This window comes from Salvia splendens, chromosome 16 (genome assembly GCF_004379255.2).
Source record: "Salvia splendens isolate huo1 chromosome 16, SspV2, whole genome shotgun sequence".
Taxonomy (NCBI): Eukaryota; Viridiplantae; Streptophyta; class Magnoliopsida; order Lamiales; family Lamiaceae; genus Salvia; species Salvia splendens.
The window spans coordinates 28,671,085-28,693,460 of NC_056047.1; the positions used below are offsets into that span (position 1 = coordinate 28,671,085).

At 36.0% G+C, this 22,376-nt stretch overlaps 1 protein-coding gene across 1 annotated transcript in view; it reads right to left on the reverse strand.

Moving 5' to 3' along the window:
* LOC121770463 (pyridoxal kinase-like) overlaps positions 1-19,909 on the reverse strand; it is a gene marked incomplete at its 5' end in the record, with an annotated part of 54,194 nt that extends 34,285 nt beyond the window's left edge. The window contains 2 exons of the mRNA XM_042167191.1: positions 15,352-15,447; positions 19,889-19,909. Coding sequence (XP_042023125.1) covers positions 15,352-15,447; positions 19,889-19,909 — 117 coding nt within the window. The remainder of the gene's footprint in view (positions 1-15,351; positions 15,448-19,888) is intronic.
* Positions 19,910-22,376: the final 2,467 nt, after the last annotated feature.

Genomic DNA, 22,376 nt, shown 5'->3' on the forward strand with positions numbered 1-22,376 from the left:
TAAATCAGGAGCCCAATTGAAATTATACACACTCAAATACCCTACCACTTGTCTTCCTCCCTCATTTCACAAAAATGCACAACAGCCTCTCTTCTTTTTTTTCTCCCACTTCAACGCCGCCGCCTGCCGCCACTCTTCCAGCGCCGCCGCTCCGGTGGAGCTCTCTCTCTCTCTCTCTCTCCCTCTTCTCTCTCTTTCTCAGCCTCACGCCGTCGCGCCGACATCCGTCTTTCTCCCGATCCGCCGCCGCCGCCGTGCATGCACAGGCTGCGGCTTTGTCGCCCTCCTCCCAGAAGTCCGCCGTCTGCATGCTCCGTCTCCCTCTCTCCCGGTCGGCCTCCCTTTCTTGGTCAGTCTCTCTCTCTCGCTTGGTTCACCATACCGCTACCGCCGCTACGGATCCGCCGTCGTCGCGGGTCCGCCTCAGCCGACGTCGCCGAGGATCTCCCCCATCCGCCGACGCCGTTTCTCGACAGGTAGGGTGGTCGGAAAGTTTGTTCCTCTACCCCTCTCTTTTCAATATTTTTTTTAAAGATATTATTATTATTTTTTTTGATAACTTTGCTAATTATATTCAAGCTTTCCAGATTTTTAAAGATATGGAAGCAGTGGCTTTCGGAGCTAAGGTCGTCGCTTGTTGGCGACGGAGTGTCGAGCTTACTGCCGGAATCCGGCAAGTTCATAAAGATAAGTGTTTGTCCTTCTTTCTAGTTGTTAAGGCAGTAGGATCCTACTTGGTTTCTATCTACTGATTTTGGTGAACTAAGAGTATATGTTTGCTATGTGGATGAATAAGTAGTGAAGATACAGTATGATTGTAATTTCTGGGGAGGGGCAGATTCTAAAAAAATATGTGTATACTTGTATGTAAAAGTAAAGGAAAAGAATGGTTTGAGATTTATCTTTTTTTTTATGTGGAAAGATGTTGGATTGTAGTGAAAAAGTTGTGCAAATCTCCTTTGTACTTCTTTATCTTTCGTGGGTTGTGTGTGCAGAGAAATGGATTGTATGATGGTGATGTGGGGTGAATGAAGAATTTGGTTGTATATCTAAGTATACAAAAGATGGCAGCAAGTGACAAAAGATATCATCTTAATCTTTATCTGACAGGAAGAATGATTGTCCTTTAGAAAAAAAATTTGGTTGCAACTTTAAATGATGTGTGTGAAGTTAATTAAACCCCTTTGGTTGCAGCATTAAATGAGGTGTCGGAAGTGACACATTAAGCCCTTGGGATCTGCCTCCCCTTTTGTTTATTAATATCATATATATATATATATATATATATATATATAGAGTCCCATTATTCACAGATCCACTCTTAAAGACCGAACCACCGAACCATACCAAATTAGGGTTTTTAGATCTACTTTTTTATGGATGAGAGACACAAATTTATCAATTATTTTCACCTTCATCACGAGCCTATTTTAATTCATCCGAAGGTAAATAAGTCATACTAACATGTTACGAAGTTTTTACTTCATTCCAGTAGGTTTTTACTTCATTCCCGTAGGTTTTTACTTCATTCCAGTAGGATTATTACTTCATTCCAGTACGTAAATGCAGTTTCGCCGTCGCGTGCCGTTCTTTCTCTCTACAATATCTATCACCACCGCCACAACGCTGATATGGTGTAATAAACACATGGAATGATGTGATAAATTATTGGAATGAAGTATGTGTAGAAGCATTTGAAGTCCTACTGGAATGAAGCAAAAACCTTATCAAATGAAGTAATAACGTTTCTGAATGAAGTAATAAACACACTTGAATAAATTGCATTTTTTAATGTAAATAAAGTAAAAACGCAGGTCAATGAATTCAAATGAAACATATGTTGAATCATTTCAAAACCTACAGGAAGAAAGTAAAAACATGTTGTAGTTTCAAGGTATTATGTACGAAATGAAGTAATAAACCTATACAATGAAGTAAAATGGGCTTGTAATGAAGACCGAAAAATTTACACAGCAGCACATCTCATAAAAAAAACTAGATCTAATGGCCCAGATTTGGTCTCTAGTTCGGTCTTGAAAATTGGTTCTACATTGATCACAACTCTATATAGATATATATATATATATATATATATATATATATATATATATATATATATATATATAGGGATGTATTCATTTCCTTTTTGTATCTTTTGTTCTTTGTTCTTTATAATCTCAGCCCCATGATTTTGTCATCCGACGGTTAGATTAGTGCCACGTGTCATTTAATAATGCAAATTTTCAGTTGAACAATGCACACCGACTAATAATGCACCATTATAGTGTAATAATGCAGATCATCTGGACCATTGATGAATGAGATCTAACGGCCCATATTAAGAAGAATAAAGGATCTAAGGGATGAATAGGAGAATAACGCTCCCCTATATATATATATATAAATATATATATAAATATATATTTATATATATATATATATTTATATATATATATATCATTTATTTATTTACTTGTTTATTTGGTGTAGGTATAATAGGCTCAAGTTTGTGGCCGACCCCGTTGAAGTACCCGATTTTCTTAAAACGTAGGATGTAATTGTCACGACCGCACTAGCTAAGGATAGCATAGTCAGGGAACCGTGACTAGGGGCGGGGTATAAGAAGTGGGGAAAGAAATAAGGGAAAATAAAATAAACATTGGTTGCGAGTCATGACTAATCAAGTGCTGATACATAGAAGAAAAGATACTCGATCATGAAAACTCGAGTAATTGTTTGTAAAAATTTTAAAATATCAAAGTTTTGAACAAAATAGACTTGAGTCTTTTAAGATGCACAACGGAAGGAAATGAACGTGGTTCCATGTATGAAGACATGAACCTCCGAGAGTCAAAATCTGACTGAATTAAATCTCTTGTCTCAATAGCACTTCCTCCACCACTTCGCTGCTCAACCTGCACATTTAGAAATATATGCAGGGCTGAGTACAAAGGTACTCAGTGAACACATTGCCGAAATATACACATATACGTTGAAAAATATTGTCATGCCATCACAGTAACACTCGAGAGTTTTCTCTTAAAAGGCCCGAGCTTACTAAATTCTTTGTGAGCTAAAGTTCGACTGATCAGTCTAAGTTCTTTCTGTACTTCTGCCATATCTGAACACCAAGTGCCGTGGAGATGGTGCTCTTCCACAGTCACCTACATCTTTCTCCAGCCGAGGAGGTGGCCACCTCCCAACGGCCTCCACTATATCATCTTTGTGCCGTGGAAGGTGGCCACCTTCCACGGTCACTTGTGTACACTAATCCGAGTAGGGACACCACCCTTACTCGGATCCAAATTCGATTCTTACGTTCCAACCAAACAGATAGGCTTCATACACATTAAACAAATCATTTATGGCAAGACAACATCATTTGTATATCTTAATATCATCTAAAAAATATTTGACATTTTATCCACATTAGTATGTAGGATAGAAAAGTTCACCTCGTGCGTTTAAATTCCACAACTTGAATTTGTTTACACCTTCCGTCACATGCTCGTAGAGATGGCCTTTAACCACGATGAATACTCTAGCCGGACGGTTGATTCCTCTTTCCACTCTGTAGTATTTTTTAATCCCATCATCAACTATTCTTCAATTGTTTCTTCTTTTCCTCCTTCCGTTGCTTCTCCATAAAAAAAATAGGCATCCTACTTAACTGAGCATATAACTTATATACTACTGCAATCCTATTATGTCGGTATGTTCACCGATTTTGATATATATCTTTTTACTATTTTAATGATTCTTAAAGCTTAGCTATAGCAATGCCTCGTCAACCAAGTTACTAATATAGATGTACACATGTTTCTTTTATAATGTGTGGTTCCATGCATGAACTTACCCACGTCATTATCCATTTTTCTATTTAATTTCCTATTTAAATATCAACTTTTATTTATTAACTAAAACAATATGTATATATATACACACACTTACATATGTCTACATTACACATATTAACACATAATATATACGTACATATATGTACATAATAAATATGGTGTATTATAGTACTACAATAATAATATATTTACCTCACATGTGTATATATGTGTGCTTAGCCATATTTAATTATCGTCGTCTTATTGCAAAATATTAATAAAATTGTATACCCTAAGATTCATGGCTTAAGGAGTCATATAAAAACTTGGGTTGTTACATTCTACCCTCCTTAAAAACAAATTTCGTCCCGAAATTTGATGTACTCCTTATGTGAGTAACTCCGGCAGTGCAAGAGATAATGCAGTTGTTCTCGTTTCTTCGGTGATTTTATGAGTAAGTCCGGCACGCATCAGCTTAAGATTTGGTGCCAGTTTGCGCTTCCTTGATCATAACATGTATTCGTTGTACGACATCAACATTTCATTTATCGCGTTTGATGCTAACATTTATCTTTTACCAACTTCGTGCCATGCCCTCATTGGTAGATTTTGGAAACTATATAAAATTGGCCTTATCGCCTCCACTCAAGATAAGAATAGGAGAAAAGTAGAAAGGGTCTTAACCATACTCTTAGAGTTCAAAAATTTTCTTATTAGGAGGTTTCTAGATGGAAGAAGTTGAAAAGAAGAAAAAAGATGAGGATATAATGATAGTAGATTTCCATAATTAGTGCCGACAACATAATCTCCAGGGTTTGTAAAATTTAAAAGTCCTAAGTATCATTCGATGACATCTTTAACATAGCAACGGAATGATTTGTCGCCAGTGGCTATGAAAACCAAGATATTGCTAAAGTGATGAGGAATTTAGTCCTCGTGACACAAAACTTGGAGCTGTAGAGAAGCTTGAAACATGAGAAACTAATTGTAGTGGAATTGAGAAGAGGGACTACTCTTGCAATAAAAGAGTTTGCCATCAATTCATGTTTTTTTTTAAAAAAAAGACGAATAGGTGAATTAAAGGTCTTGAAAATAATATATCAAGCTTAAAAGAGAACAATCATCTTGCAAATATGATCATTCTAAAGGCCATAAGTTATACACGTCTCGGGATAGAATATGGTAGTAGGAATGCATCAAAATATTACTTCACCCCAAATGAATCAAGGGGAAAGCAACAGTCAATCAAGGGTGTCCAAAATTATGAGAGTAGGTTATTTTATGTAAACTGGAGATGGGTCACAAACTGAAACTAGAAAAAGTGGTGACTGCTTATAGACATGAGTCATTTCAAGATCTGAATCAAATGAACAAGTATGATAAATGCACCAAGTCAAGATGACACCCGAAAAAATTTTCGGGCAATGGTGCAAATAGTTGATCTAAAATTCTTTAGGGAATGAGCAAACAAATAGCACCCTCACCTTGAAGGAAAATTATGTGTAACGGACAACAATGAGCTTAGAAATCATCTTTTTATTTCTTCTTAGAAATAACGAGTTAGACACACTATAAACTTTACACCACCCACCCTGGAAGAATCAAGATTTACCCATGGTACGATTGAGAAATCTAGTGGGATGGTACGAAGCATCCCTATTCTTGGAAAAAGGTGTAACAAAGGACTTTGTGGCATGTTTGCCCAAACTCAATTTAAGAATTATTGTTATGTGGGTAATCATTGATCATCACATCAAATTGAGATCCAGGATCACCTCGAGACTTTGAAAAGCTTTCAGAAGGAACTAGGCACTATACTAAATATTAACACAACATTTCACTCAGAAACAGACAAGCAATCAGAAAGAACACTTCAAACCTGGAGGTTATGCTAAGAGTAATCATGTATGGTAGAGGAAACAGTTGGGAATCTGTCTTGCCCCTTGGAGAATAAAAATTCGCATACAACAACAGTAATCAGACGACCATTTATTCGGCACTATACGTGGCCCTATATGGGAAGAAGTACAAATCACCACTTTGTTGGGTAGAGGTAAAAATTGTTGGCTAAAATCATGCTCGAAATAAAGAAGGGCATTCATCGTCTTTTGTCTCTTTTGAGCATGATAAAGAAAATCTTCGGAACTTACTTCACAACTATGTCTGACAACCATATTCGAAAATCGTGGCTCCATAGTGGTCTTGGCATGTCATAACGATCATTCTTGAAACACATTATTTTTCTTTTATTACGCAAGACTAAATGTCTTTAATTCGATTGAAATCATATTCTATGACCATGTACGGATACATCATTCAATTGAATCGAAGATATTATCTTTTGTTATGACTTGATTGTCAACAAGGATTGTGGTCAACCCAGATTATTCACTTTTATTAGGACATAGAAGAGATATACCTAGTTTCTGTCATTTTGTGAAAATATCGTTCATTCCTAGCTCAAACGTTTTTCTCATGATTAACTTTTATTTAGATCGCTTACTTTTCCCATCCTCGCTCGGGAAAGCGAGAAATGTTTATAATTTGTTCGTCTATGTTCGAGTCCATACTATGTTCTTAGAGGGAACGTATAGCTTAATATTCTTAGTTTTTGGAAATACCTTACATGCAACGTGATTCATGAATTTACTCGAAAAGGCATATTCTTTCAAAAAAAATCCTTTAACTTTTCATAATCGAGAAAACAAAATATTTCCCTTTTTGTAATAATTTGCTCATTTACTACATCTACTTAAAAGAAAATGATACGTTTTCCCTTCATCATTTAAAGTCTTTCCTCGATAAAAATGTATCAACTATTTCCTCAAAGCCTTTACTTGATAAAGAAACATCATCTCCTTTCTCAAAATTTCCAAAACACTTTCTTGAATGTAACAAATTACTCTTTTCTTTATAACTCACACTTTCAACTTTTTCTTTCGAGTCTCAACTCGATAAAACTCGTCACCTCTTTCTCTAAAGTCTCATACTTTCATTCGTTCAATTGAAATATCTGAACAAGTTACTTTCTCCTTTCAAACTTTTTGACCATCTCTACTTTGCTTTTAAAAGAAAGAAAAGTTTACCTTTTTCCACGTTAGCGCGATGGGTGGGAGTGCTGAGTGTTTGTTGGCCAAATAAATATAGTCTAGTCAAACAAGTCTAGACTGATAACTAAAAGGAAACTCTCAGGTTCAGAGCATAGAAGAAACTGCTCTGATACCGCTCTATCACGACCGCACTAGCTAAGGATAGCATAGTCGGGGAACCGTGACTAGGGGCGGGGTATAAGAAGCGGGGAAAGAAATAAGGGAAAATAAAATCAAACATTGGTTGCGAGTAATGACTAATCAAGTGCTGATACATAGAAGAAAAGATACTCGATCATGAAAACTCGAGTAATTGTTTGTAAAAATTTTAAAATATCAAAGTTTTGAACAAAATAGACTTGAGTCTTTTAAGATGCACAACGAAAGGAAATGAACGCGGTTCCATGTATGAAGACATGAACCTCCGAGAGTCAAAATCTGACTGAATTAAATGTCTTGTCTCAATAGCCCTTCCTCCACCACTTCGCTGCTCAACCTGCACATTTAGAAATATATGCAGGGCTGAGTACAAAGGTACTCAGTGAACACATTGCCGAAATATACACATATACGTTGAAAAATATTGTCATGCCATCACAGTAACACTCGAGAGTTTTCTCTTAAAAGGCCCGAGCTTACTAAATTCTTTGTGAGCTAAAGTTCGACTGATCAGTCTAAGTTCTTTCTGTACTTCTGCCATATCTGAACAACAAGTGCCGTGGAGATGGTGCTCTTCCACAGTCACCTACATCTTTCTCCAGCCGAGGAGGTGGCCACCTCCCAACGGCCTCCACTATATCATCTTTGTGCCGTGGAAGGTGGCCACCTTCCACGGTCACCTGTGTACACTAATCCGAGTAGGGACACTACCCTTACTCGGATCCGAATTCGATTCTTACGTTTCAACCAAACAGATAGGCTTCATACACATTAAACAAATCATTTATGGCAAGACAACATCATTTGTATATCTTAATATCATCTAAAAAATATTTGACATTTTATCCACATTAGTATGTAGGATAGAAAAGTTCACCTCGTGCGTTTAAATTCCACAACTTGAATTTGTTTACACCTTCCGTCACATGCTCGTAGAGATGGCCTTTAACCACGATGAATACTCTAGCCGGACGGTTGATTCCTCTTTCCACTCTGTAGTATTTTTTAATCCCATCATCAACTATTCTTCAATTGTTTCTTCTTTTCCTCCTTCCATTGCTTCTCCATAAAAAAAATAGGCATCCTACTTAACTGAGCATATAACTTATATACTACTGCAATCCTATTATGTCGGTATGTTCACCGATTTTGATATATATCTTTTTACTATTTTAATGATTCTTAAAGCTTAGCTATAGCAATGCCTCGTCAACCAAGTTACTAATATAGATGTACACATGTTTCTTTTATAATGTGTGGTTCCATGCATGAACTTACCCACGTCATTATCCATTTTTCCATTTAATTTCTATTTAAATATCAACTTTTATTTATTAACTAAAACAATATGTATATATATACACACACTTACATATGTCTACTTTACACATATTAACACATAATATATACGTACATATATGTACATAATAAATATGGTGTATTATAGTACTACAATAATAATATATTTACCTCACATGTGTATATATGTGTGCTTAGCCATATTTAATTATCGTCGTCTTATTGCAAAATATTAATAAAATTGTATACCCTAAGATTCATGGCTTAAGGAGTCATATAAAAACTTGGGTTGTTACATTCTACCCTCCTTAAAAACAAATTTCGTCCCGAAATTTGATGTACTCCTTATGTGAGTAACTCCGGCAGTGCAAGAGATAATGCTGTTGTTCTCGTTTCTTCGGTGATTTTATGAGTAAGTCCGGCACGCATCAGCTTAAGATTTGGTGCCAGTTTGCGCTTCCTTGATCATAACATGTATTCGTTGTACGACATCAACATTTCATTTATCGCGTTTGATGCTAACATTTATCTTTTACCAACTTCGTGCCATGCCCTCATTGGTAGATTTTGGAAACTATATAAAATTGGCCTTATCGCCTCCACTCAAGATAAGAATAGGAGAAAAGTTGAAAGGGTCTTAACCATACTCTTAGAGTTCAAAAATTTTCTTATTAGGAGGTTTCTAGATGGAAGAAGTTGAAAAGAAGAAAAAAGATGAGGATATAATGATAGTAGATTTCCATAATTAGTGCCGACAACATAATCTCCAGGGTTTGTAAAATTTAAAAGTCCTAAGTATCATTCGATGACATCTTTAACATAGCAACGGAATGATTTGTCGCCAGTGGCTATGAAAACCAAGATATTGCTAAAGTGATGAGGAATTTAGTCCTCGTGACACAAAACTTGGAGCTGTAGAGAAGCTTGAAACATGAGAAACTAATTGTAGTGGAATTGAGAAGAGGGACTACTCTTGCAATAAAAGAGTTTGCCATCAATTCATGTTTTTTTTTAAAAAAAGACGAATAGGTGAATTAAAGGTCTTGAAAATAATATATCAAGCTTGAAAGAGAACAATCATCTTGCAAATATGATCATTCTAAAGGCCATAAGTTATACACGTCTCGGGATAGAATATGGTAGTAGGAATGCATCAAAATATTACTTCACCCCAAATGAATCAAGGGGAAAGCAACAGTCAATCAAGGGTGTCCAAAATTATGAGAGTAGGTTATTTTATGTAAACTGGAGATGGGTCACAAGCTGAAACTAGAAAAAGTGGTGACTGCTTATAGACATGAGTCATTTCAAGATCTGAATCAAATGAACAAGTATGATAAATGCACCAAGTCAAGATGACACCCGGAAAATTTTTCGGGCAAAGGTGCAAATAGTTGATCTAAAATTCTTTAGGGAATGAGCAAACAAATAGCACCCTCACCTTGAAGGAAAATTATGTGTAACGGACAACAATGAGCTTAGAAATCATCTTTTTATTTCTTCTTAGAAATAACGAGTTAGACACACTATAAACTTTACACCACCCACCCTGGAAGAATCAAGATTTACCCATGGTACGATTGAGAAATCTAGTGGGATGGTACGAAGCATCCCTATTCTTGGAAAAAGGTGTAACAAAGGACTTTGTGGCATGTTTGCCCAAACTCAATTTAAGAATTATTGTTATGTGGGTAATCATTGATCATCACATCAAATTGAGATCCAGGATCACCTCGAGACTTTGAAAAGCTTTCAGAAGGAACTAGGCACTATACTAAATATTAACACAACATTTCACTCAGAAACAGACAAGCAATCAGAAAGAACACTTCAAACCTGAGGTTATGCTAAGAGCAATCATGTATGGTAGAGGAAACAGTTGGGAATCTGTCTTGCCCCTTGGAGAATAAAAATTCGCATACAACAACAGTAATCAGACGACCATTTATTCGGCACTATACGTGGCCCTATATGGGAAGAAGTACAAATCACCACTTTGTTGGGTAGAGGTAAAAATTGTTGGCTAAAATCATGCTCGAAATAAAGAAGGGCATTCATCGTCTTTTGTCTCTTTTGAGCATGATAAAGAAAATCTTCGGAACTTACTTCACAACTATGTCTGACAACCATAGTCGAAAATCGTGGCTCCATAGTGGTCTTGGCATGTCATAACGATCATTCTTGAAACACATTATTTTTCTTTTATTACGCAAGACTAAATTTCTTTAATTCGATTGAAATCATATTCTATGACCATGTACGGATACATCATTCAATTGAATCGAAGATATTATCTTTTGTTATGACTTGATTGTCAACAAGGATTGTGGTCAACCCAGATTATTCACTTTTATTAGGACATAGAAGAGATATACCTAGTTTCTGTCATTTTGTGAAAATATCGTTCATTCCTAGCTCAAACGTTTTTCTCATGATTAACTTTTATTTAGATCGCTTACTTTTCCCATCCTCGCTCGGGAAAGCGAGAAATGTTTATAATTTGTTCGTCTATGTTCGAGTCCATACTATGTTCTTAGAGGGAACGTATAGCTTAATATTCTTAGTTCTTGGAAATACCTTACATGCAACGTGATTCATGAATTTACTCGAAAAGGCATATTCTTTCAAAAAAAAACCTTTAACTTTTCATAATCGAGAAAACAAAATATTTCCCTTTTTGTAATAATTTGCACATTTACTACATCTACTTAAAAGAAAATGATACGTTTTCCCTTCATCATTTAAAGTCTTTCCTCGATAAAAATGTATCAACTATTTCCTCAAAGCCTTTACTTGATAAAGAAACATCATCTCCTTTCTCAAAATTTCCAAAACTCTTTCTTGAATGTAACAAATTACTCTTTTCTTTATAACTCACACTTTCAACTTTTTCTTTCGAGTCTCTACTCGATAAAACTCGTCACCTCTTTCTCTAAAGTCTCATACTTTCATTCGTTCAATTGAAATATCTGAACAAGTTACTTTCTCCTTTCAAACTTTTTGACCATCTCTACTTTGCTTTTAAAAGAAAGAAAAGTTTACCTTTTTCCACGTTAGCGCGATGGGTGGGAGTGCTGAGTGTTTGTTGGCCAAATAAATATAGTCTAGTCAAACAAGTCTAGACTGATAACTAAAAGGAAACTCTCAGGTTCAGAGCATAGAAGAAACTGCTCTGATACCACTCTATCACGACCGCACTAGCTAAGGATAGCATAGTCGGGGAACCGTGACTAGGGGCGGGGTATAAGAAGCGGGGAAAGAAATAAGGGAAAATAAAATCAAACATTGGTTGCGAGTCATGACTAATCAAGTGCTGATACATAGAAGAAAAGATACTCGATCATGAAAACTCGAGTAATTGTTTGCAAAAATTTTAAAATATCAAAGTTTTGAACAAAATAGACTTGAGTCTTTTAAGATGCACAACGGAAGGAAATGAACGCGGTTCCATGTATGAAGACATGAACCTCCGAGAGTCAAAATCTGACTGAATTAAATGTCTTGTCTCAATAGCACTTCCTCCACCACTTCGCTGCTCAACCTGCACATTTAGAAATATATGCAGGGCTGAGTACAAAGGTACTCAGTGAACACATTGCCGAAATATACACATATACGTTGAAAAATATTGTCATGCCATCACAGTAACACTCGAGAGTTTTCTCTTAAAAGGCCCGAGCTTACTAAATTCTTTGTGAGCTAAAGTTCGACTGATCAGTCTAAGTTCTTTCTGTACTTCTGCCATATCTGAACAACAAGTGCCGTGGAGATGGTGCTCTTCCACAGTCACCTACATCTTTCTCCAGCCGAGGAGGTGGCCACCTCCCAACGGCCTCCACTATATCATCTTTGTGCCGTGGAAGGTGGCCACCTTCCACGGTCACCTGTGTACACTAATCCGAGTAGGGACACTACCCTTACTCGGATCCGAATTCGATTCTTACGTTCCAACCAAACAGATAGGCTTCATACACATTAAACAAATCATTTATGGCAAGACAACATCATTTGTATATCTTATTATCATCTAAAAAATATTTGACATTTTATCCACATTAGTATGTAGGATAGAAAAGTTCACCTCGTGCGTTTAAATTCCACAACTTGAATTTGTTTACACCTTCCGTCACTTGCTCGTAGAGATGGCCTTTAACCACGATGAATACTCTAGCCGGACGGTTGATTCCTCTTTCCACTCTGTAGTTTTTTTTAATCCCATCATCAACTATTCTTCAATTGTTTCTTCTTTTCCTCCTTCCGTTGCTTCTCCATAAAAAAAATAGGCATCCTACTTAACTGAGCATATAACTTATATACTACTGCAATCCTATTATGTCGGTATGTTCACCGATTTTGATATATATCTTTTTACTATTTTAATGATTCTTAAAGCTTAGCTATAGCAATGCCTCGTCAACCAAGTTACTAATATAGATGTACACATGTTTCTTTTATAATGTGTGGTTCCATGCATGAACTTACCCACGTCATTATCCATTTTTCCATTTAATTTCCTATTTAAATATCAACTTTTATTTATTAACTAAAACAATATGTATATATATACACACACTTACATATGTCTACTTTACACATATTAACACATAATATATACGTACATATATGTACATAATAAATATGGTGTATTATAGTACTACAATAATAATATATTTACCTCACATGTGTATATATGTGTGCTTAGCCATATTTAATTATCGTCGTCTTATTGCAAAATATTAATAAAATTGTATACCCTAAGATTCATGGCTTAAGGAGTCATATAAAAACTTGGGTTGTTACAGTAATAGATTTTGTTGGATGTATCGGACATTAAATTTTAAATTTTTTTGATCTTATTTATTTATTTATTTAAATTTATTATATTCATATATGTGTAATATATCTACATGTTCTATTCATTTACCTAACGCCAAACAAACAACAACGACGATCTAACGTAGTTCGGATTTAATCGCATAAATGTCACTTATATAGGTAATCAAGCTAATAATATACTCCCTCCGTCCCGCACTACTCGCACTTATTTCCTTTTTGGGCGTCCCAAGTTACTTGCACTCTTTCCATTTTTAGTAAAAAATTTCACCTACAGCCGTCATTTTTGACTTTCCTATACACTCATTCCTTAATCTCCGAGCCGAAAAGGAAATGAGCGAGTAGCCCGGGACGGAGGGAGTAGTTTTTAATAATATCGGCTTAGCGGGTCGTTACATGCATTCTGTTCTCCTTCTTCTTCGCTGGTCAGTTCATCAGCGGCCGCTGCTGCTGCTAATGCGGCTCTGTATCGCGTGGCAATAACACTGGCTTCCTGGACTCTCCAATGAGCGTTAGTGTCTCTGTATATATGAGGATGATTCCAGTGCCCACCGCATTGGTACCTTCTCATAAAAAGGAAAAAAAACGAATGAGAAAAGAAAGAAACAAAAACTATTTACACCTATGCACTACACACAAACATAGAATAACACCATGCTTCCCCGGCAACGGCTTTGGTGGGGAGCGTTTTCGCGTTCGAGTGGATCAAGTTATATGGAAGATAACTGAATCGGATGAATCAGTTAGCTAATGTCGTTGCTACTTGATCAAGGCGTTCACGATCTCGCTAGCCACCAATGTAATTTATAACTCCCAATTTTGCACTACTTTAACAGTAAAGCGGCAAGTTCGGGGTCGATCCCAAAGAGAAACCAGTGTATCAAGTGTGTGAGTAGTGAACAGGGGGTCGGCTGCTGCCACATTTTAATTTTGGGAGTTTTTAACTACTGATTTTACCTTAGGCAGAAAGTAAACTATCTACTAGATCAAGGTACTGCTAACTACTGGATCAAGTAAGTGACATGCTGGAATAAAACTGACTACCTAGGCATGCGGCGAAAACACAAACACTTTGCTATTCGACATGATTAAACACTGGATCAAAGTTTAAAGCGAAATTAAACTAGAACAGTAAATACGAAGGCGAAAACTAAACAACTCCAATTTTATACCCAAAACTCAGAACAGTGTTGCAAGCATACGGAATGCAGAAAGATTGATTTTTTAACTACAAAACAACTCGAAATCAAACTAAGCTAACAACTTCGGGAAATAAGAAAGCAAGTAGAGTCGAGAAAACTCTCGGATGGAAATTCGAGACAACGCCGAACAGATATCGAATACTCTGTCGCGCTCCATTTCTCTAGCTAACCATTTCTCTCACTATCTTTAGAACTGGGAAACTAAACTAAAACGTAAACTAAACGTAAAAAGAGATCCTCTGATTATGGTGGCACATCCTCTATTTATAGGCACTTCACACAATCTCCAGCAGGATAACGATCTTGGCAGAGGATATTCGCTCACGCTGTGAGCGAGCGACTCATCGATTGCTACGTGCCTTCCTTCTAGAATGACGTCGCTTTTCAATAACAGATTCATGACTCAGCTCCGTCCTTGCGTCTCATGTATCAGCACGTGTCCCTCTTCTAGAACGTCGTCCTTGCTAACAGAATGATGCCCACCATCCGGCTCATTAGCCTCACGTGTCCTCCTTCTAGAATCCTGTGGTCCCCGCCCAACTACTTGATCACCCCATTTGATCAGTTCACCCGATTTTTTGCCTTTTTCGCCTTTTGTACCAACTTGATCAACTTGTCCTTGTTGCCTTGGTCAAGCCGTATTCCTGCACATTTAACACTTGTTTTGCGCGATAACTGACCAGGTATAGTACATTTTACCCCCTAAATCGATGCATGAAATAGGCCTTATCAAATCTATACAGGATTCTAGTGGTACAATTAGCATATATTGAGGTAAAGTTGTTGAAATTGGCAGGAATAAATGCAGATCAAACCATAAAGTTGAGCAACGTTCATCTCTCACAAACAGCTAATTTTAACAGTTAGTAAAACATGACAGACGTTACACACATAAAGAGCAAAATGCGATAAAATTGTATGGAGGAGAGAGACCTGTACAGTGTGCGACTGAATACTGAGAACCCGACCCGTTTCCGACGGCAGAGCTAGAGCCAAAACCGGTGGAGGCGCCACAAACTGCTTCGCCCGGTGATGAATAATCAGGCATTCACATAAACAAATGCATGTTACTGAGTTGAGGAGAAATTCGCACCTGAAAGTGGAGAAACTCGGATGAATTTGTGGATTGAATGCGATGGCGATGAATTTTGACGTTAACATAAATGAATCAAGCTGTATTCTGATGCATTCCTAACAAGTGTTGCAACAATTGAAGGAGAAAATTAATTTTCGGAATCGACTAAATTAAAGGGATTTCCTGGTTTCGTGTATTGACTGGATGCTGATGATGAAAATTGAAAATGGCAGATTCCGTAGTTAATTTCCAATTATAAAAACATTTAAAAGACTGATACACTGGATTTGGGGATATCCTACTAGGGATGTACTTAAAAAAATAACTCAAATCATAATCACGATATCTTTCCAACCATATGCTGTCATGTGGCATATATAACCAACAAATCAACGTTATTAAGTTACAAACTTAGTGGATGATTTAGATGAGCGGATTGCATAAAAGACTGTTTATATTACATTAAATGCAATTTATTTTGCAATATAAAACTATAATGCAAAATAAATTGCATTTAATGCAACATAAACTATCTTTTATGCAATCCGAGGTAATTCTTATTTGGACTAAAGTCCCAAAATGGTCCTTAACATATTGCGTTTTTTTTTGTCCAAAATATTATCTTTTGAATTATTCGGTCCCTCACATTTGAAATCGGATCACATTTGGTCCATTTTGGACGGTTCCGTCAAATTTTTGACGGTTTTAATTATCGGGTCACAAAGCCGTCACTAATCCGCCACTAACTGGGAGAAACTGATCCGTCACAAATCCGTCACTAATATAATGCACACTTGCTTATTAGCATATGCTTATTGTGAAGCATATTCATGAACTTCAATGCAGAGCTCCATTGAAGCAGCAGCTCACCAATTGCTTCCGCAAATGCAATTTTCGTTTCGATTTGCCAATAAATCTTAACCTCAATAGAAATTATTGAAGCTCGGCTGATCTCTGCGATGCAATTGTTTATCGAGAAGAAGCGGCGGCAATCAGAGATCGCGCTATGAAGCTCTACATATCGGCGTCCAGCGGTGGAGCGGGAGGCGTTTTCCGGCGGATGAAGTCGAGTAAACGCCGATTGTCTCACCGGACGATTAGGTTGCTCGTCGGCCTACTTTTGCCCTTCCTTTTTGTTAGGTCTGCTCTTCTCCTCCTCGAATCCGCTGCCCTATGCTCTTCCCCTATCGGTAATCTCTCTCTTTCACACACACACAGTGAGTTTCTGTTGACAATAAGCATTATATTAGTGACGGATTTATGACGGATTTGTGACGGATTTGTGACGGCTCAGTTTCTCCCAGTTAGTGACGGATTAGTGACAGCTTTGTGACCCGGTAATTTAAACCGTCAAAACTTTGACGGAACCGTCCAAAATGGACCAAATGTGATCCGATTTCAAATGTGAGGGACCGAATAATTCAAAAGATAATGTTTTGGACAAAAAAAAATGCAATATGTTAAGGACCATTTTGGGACTTTAGTCTTCTTATTTGTCATCATTTGTTGCTTATACCTGCCACATGGCAACATGTGGTTGGAAGGATGTTGTGACTCTAAGGGTGAAAGGACACTAGTACTCCCCTATCCTAGTATTAACATCGCCATTTTATTTTCCTGGAACTAATTTTACATTATTAATTAATCAACTAAAATATAAATACTATCATTATATAAATTGTATAATTTAAAAAATGTTAACACCGAATAATTAATCACCAACTTGTACTGTTCAAAACATCAAAGTCATGACCATAAGAAAATAAAATGATTGAAATGTACAAAAAAATATTTAATATAGTCATATACTGCCATTTCCTATGTAATTAAGAACCATTTTTATCCATTAAAAAAAAACTTAGAACCATTTTGGTTCATTAGATCGTAAAATGGTTGGTCTTGATTTTTCTAGAGTTTAATATATGATAACTCATGAATATCAGTCGTGGTAAAATGAATGGTCACGACCATCAGGTTGATAGAATAATAATGAAATGTCGGTCTAACTTTTACATACTTTCTTTATTTTTTAAAATTATAAACAATTTTAATGTATAATTATTAAAATGAGAGAAAAAGAGAAATAAAAGGGTAGTGCCATCCGCCATTTTAACAGAGAGAAGGTCGCAAGGGTGGAAAAATGGGGCAAGAGAGAGAGAGTTAATAGGGGAATGAGAATGACTGTTTCCGATTCCCTTCAAAATGGGTTAGGACTCGATGAATTTAATAGTAGTAACAAAATTAATGATTTTATTTAGTGTTTATGAGTATATATATCAACACTAACTCTACTATTAGATTTATAGATTTTCATCGAGTTATCTATCCTACCAAACATGCATTTATAGTGATGATGATATTTTTATAATTAAAAGTTTTAAATATAAATTAGTCTTAAAGAGTGAGTAGAAAAGTTTTACATTTTAATATTTATTATTTCAATTACTATTAAATTTGTGCTTTTATATGTAATAATGTGTGTATTAATTTCTTATTTTATGTTTGTATAAAAATTAATATATTAATAGCTCATTTTATGATTTCCTTATAATTCATATGTATTTGTATTAATATAAAAGAGTACTAATATTTTCTTAAATCCATAAATTGATAATTTTGGATATGTCCATATAAAGGTTACACTGCAATATCATAAAATTTCAGTCTCGGCTTCTTTAAATTTCTGATTCCATAGTTAAGGATACATAGTATTTCAAATGAGTTTATTTCTCCACTCACAATCATTCTTTTAAAATTCATCCATAATGTCATAACTTTTATTATTGATGGATTGAGTAATAAATTTCATAATTTCAAAGAAATAATAGCATAAATGATGAGTCAATGTATTTGATCGCATAAGCACATGTGAAATTAAATAGTATACGTCACTTAGAGCATCCGCAGCGGTGACACTGTCCGTCCGTGCCAGCGGCGCGGCGCACCGCTGCTCGATGCATCGAGCACGTCCGTGCCAGCGAGCAGCACACGTGTCAACGTCTGATTCGCCAACGACAATGGCGTTGGAATTTCCTTTCTTTTTTTTAAAAAAAAAAAATCGGATTTTAACTAAAAAATTTGATTAAAAATAAAAAAAATATTTTCCCACTTTCCAAAAAATTATATTCGTTTTCTCCCCACTTTTAATTTATTTTCAATTTTTTTCCCCAAAAATTCACATTTTCATCTATAAATGCCCCCACTTCCACACAAAAATTTCACACCACACTACACAATTATCATCTAAATTCTCTCATTTCCATTTTTACAATTCTCAATCTTTCTTTCACTCTTACAACAAAAAAATGTCCGGCTCCGGCGATCACCCCTCCGACTCTGGCGGTTGGAACCACGAATGGTTCGGCTCGCAACCATTTCCTCCGGAAACGGAATTTTCGGCCCCTCCTCAAACCCAAAGTTCGCAAGCTCCGAGTGGCTATCGGCCTTACCCGGTGGACGACCAAGATTCCCCCGATGAGCAATACGGGTGGGCACCCGAACCACCCGTACCTAGAGTGGGAGGGAACGGCAACTCTCAAACTCATCATCTTCCTACTCGTGGTGTCCGCACCCCGTACATTCCGGGGGAGATGGATCAATTATTCAAAGCGTTTTTGTCTATCTTCGAAGATCCGGAGATTGTCACGAACCAATTCGGGGACCATTTTTTGTGGCGCATCTGTCGCCAGTACAATCAAAATCGGTCGGCTGGAACAATCGAGCGCAACGAGAGTATGGTGCGCAATGCTATATACAGAGCCAACGAAGAAATCCAAAAGGTACAGGGGTATTACCTCCAGGAAGAGCGGTCGGCGGGAAGCGGCAGAAGCAAGGTCGACATCATCAGTGCCGCGTTGGCGACCTACCAATCCCAACACTACAAACCGTTCAAGTACCTCAATGTTTGGCAGGAGATGCGTGTGCATCCGAAGTATAGGGGAGACGTATCATCCTCTTCTAGCTCCTCCAGCAAACGATCGAGGTCGGTATCCCTATCCGACGCCAGCTCCGATGAGGTGTCCACCCAGCTCGCCAGAGCTAACTTGAGTAGCCCCGACGCCGGCACGAGTAGTTCCCAATGCCGGCCGCAAGGAAGGAAGAAGTCGACGGCCAACCACTAAGAACATTGGGGGTAGAGCCGGATGAATAGTCTTCCACGGGGTATTTTTAGCCTTTAATTATATAATTTTTATTTTTTAGAAGTTTAATTATGTAATTATTATTTTTTAGGAGTTTTATTATGTAATTTTTATTTTTTAAGAGTTTAATTATGTAGTTTTTAATTTTTAGGATTTTTATTATGTAATTTTTAATTTTTAGAATTTTAATTATGTAATTTTTATTTTTTTTATAATTTGTAATAGTATTACGGGTAATTTTAATGCATTTTAATATTGTGGAAATGTTTTTATTTAAATTGAATAATAGAATGGTGGGACCCTTAAGCTTGTCCTTGCGGAAGAGCACGGATGTGAGTGTTGTGCTCTTGCCTAAGGACAGAGAGTAAAAGTGGGTCCGGACCTACATCCGTGCTCGTTGGCAAGAGCACGGATGGGGATGCTCTTAAGGATAATAACATTTGGTTGAATTAGTCTCAAAAAAGGACCCATGCATTTACACCTTCCACATGCAACTCTCTTTCACACTACATACATACCAAGTCTACATCCCTAATTTAAGACACAAATTCACCTAACAAATACACTTTCTTGCTATTTATCACTCTCTCTACACATCAAAATAATTATCACCTATAGATATGCACAAATCCACTCTACAACTTGCTCTCCTCTCAATGATTTTGATCACACACCAAAGTGCTACAACATTTTATGCCAAGGCTGAGGAAGTGGATGGTCCAAGTATTAAATGTGGGGAGTGTCCTTGTGCAAGCCCCCCCACCTCCGGTTTATACTGCAGCGGTTCAGTATGTCTCTAATCTCAGCTATTTCTATTCTCCGCCTGCCAAATCTAGTGGTTTGGCGATTGAATGATTACGATCAGTGTTAATAAGAATATTAATTGTATTTTCATTAATTTGTAAGTGGTATTATTATGGTAAATTCTTAGCTACTAGTTCTTATTTATTTCTTCCACACACCTAATTGCTATCCAGATATAGTTAGGTGCGTGAGAATATTCAATACAAGCACAAATTATTTGGATTTGTTTATCCACACTCATCTATCACTATATAATTTAGTATAACTTCTGTGTGATGTACGGTCTTTATATAAGTAATTATTTTTGCATGTTTTGAATTATATATGTTTGATATTGATAACTATTGGATTGTACAAATAATAATATGAATATGTGAACATGGTGTGTTATAATGCTAACTTTTCTTAAATTGTTAACTTGTTAACTCATCTACGTAGTGTGTTAAAACTGTATGTGTTGTCATTTTAATAAACTGTGTTGACATTTAAATATTAATGTCAACACAATGTATTAAAGTATCAAGTTAAGTTTATGTTGACATTTCATTATCACCGTGTTGATATTTTTAATACACTACGTTAATGAGTTAGCAAGTTAGCAACTTAAAAAAAGTTAGCAACGGATCACACCCAATTACAATAAAAGTATGAAAACATATATCAAATAAAATCAAATAAATCACAATTAATAATTGTAATCTCAATTTGGGATAATCACCTTTGTAACAACATTTATAATCGAATAAAAAAATATCATTGTCATGTTCACAAACTATAACGTCGTTGAAACTCGTGCGGTGCAGAAATAATAATTATGTACTAGCAAATATATTAAATTCAGTAAATTTGATATTAATAATGTATTATTAAATATACATTTTGAAAAACTTGTTCGTAGAAAATGTTAATGATAGAATCATAACCACTATCATAGTTATTGCTTACCAAACTAGTCAAAATTTCAATGAATTGTGAACCTTGATATTGCAGTAAACAATGGCTCATCTCTAAAAAACATGTCTTTTACTTTGGTGAACGAGTTTTGCTTTTCGCACTTTATAATGTTAACAGGAATTTTTGTTGTTAAGAATTAGATAGGTAAACGACATAATACAACAAAAAAAATAAAAAGAGTACAAAGAAATAATTAAAACAAACTGAACTATGTTAAATAGAAACAAAAAAACATAAAGGAATAACCAATTCAAGTATTCATCTTTCTGCAAGGCGAGATACGCTTTAGTAGTGCTCTCAAATTTGACAAGTCACCCCAAAGATAAAACATCTTACGTCTATGAAGTAGTAGTAGCACCAATAACAACAGAGCTACAGAAAACTAGATGAAGATGAGTGAAGAGCTTCCACAAAAAGAACAATGCAAAGAGAGGAAGAGGGAGAGGGAGAGGGAGAGGGAGAGGGAGAGGGAGAGAGCTTGTATGTATGCAAAGTGTAACACACCGACTTTCTCTATGTTTTAGTTGTTCTCAAAGGACGTCCAATGTTTAGCCGAATTTCGAGTTTGTTTCTTTTCATCAATTAATGGAATAGTTATTGAAAACTCATATTTTATCGGATGTTTTAATTTACTCAACTACACGACCTATGAGAGAGATGTGTTTGGACCAAAGAATGAGTATATGTGTTGATCAATTAAGAAGAATTTTAATTTATGTTTAGGACTTGGCATAAAACCAAAGTACTAAAATTTTGGATTATACAAAAATATCCCAAAATAAATCCGAAGAAAATATAACAAAAAAAATGTATATAAATACTAATATTTATGGGAATAAGATAAATAAAAAAATCACGAATAATTAATGTCTAAATTAAGTAATCTTTGAAATAATAGTAAATTCATATAAAAATAAAAAACGGGTAATGATTTAAAAAATGGGTAATGGAAAATTATAATTGATTAATTGACAATTAATGAGATC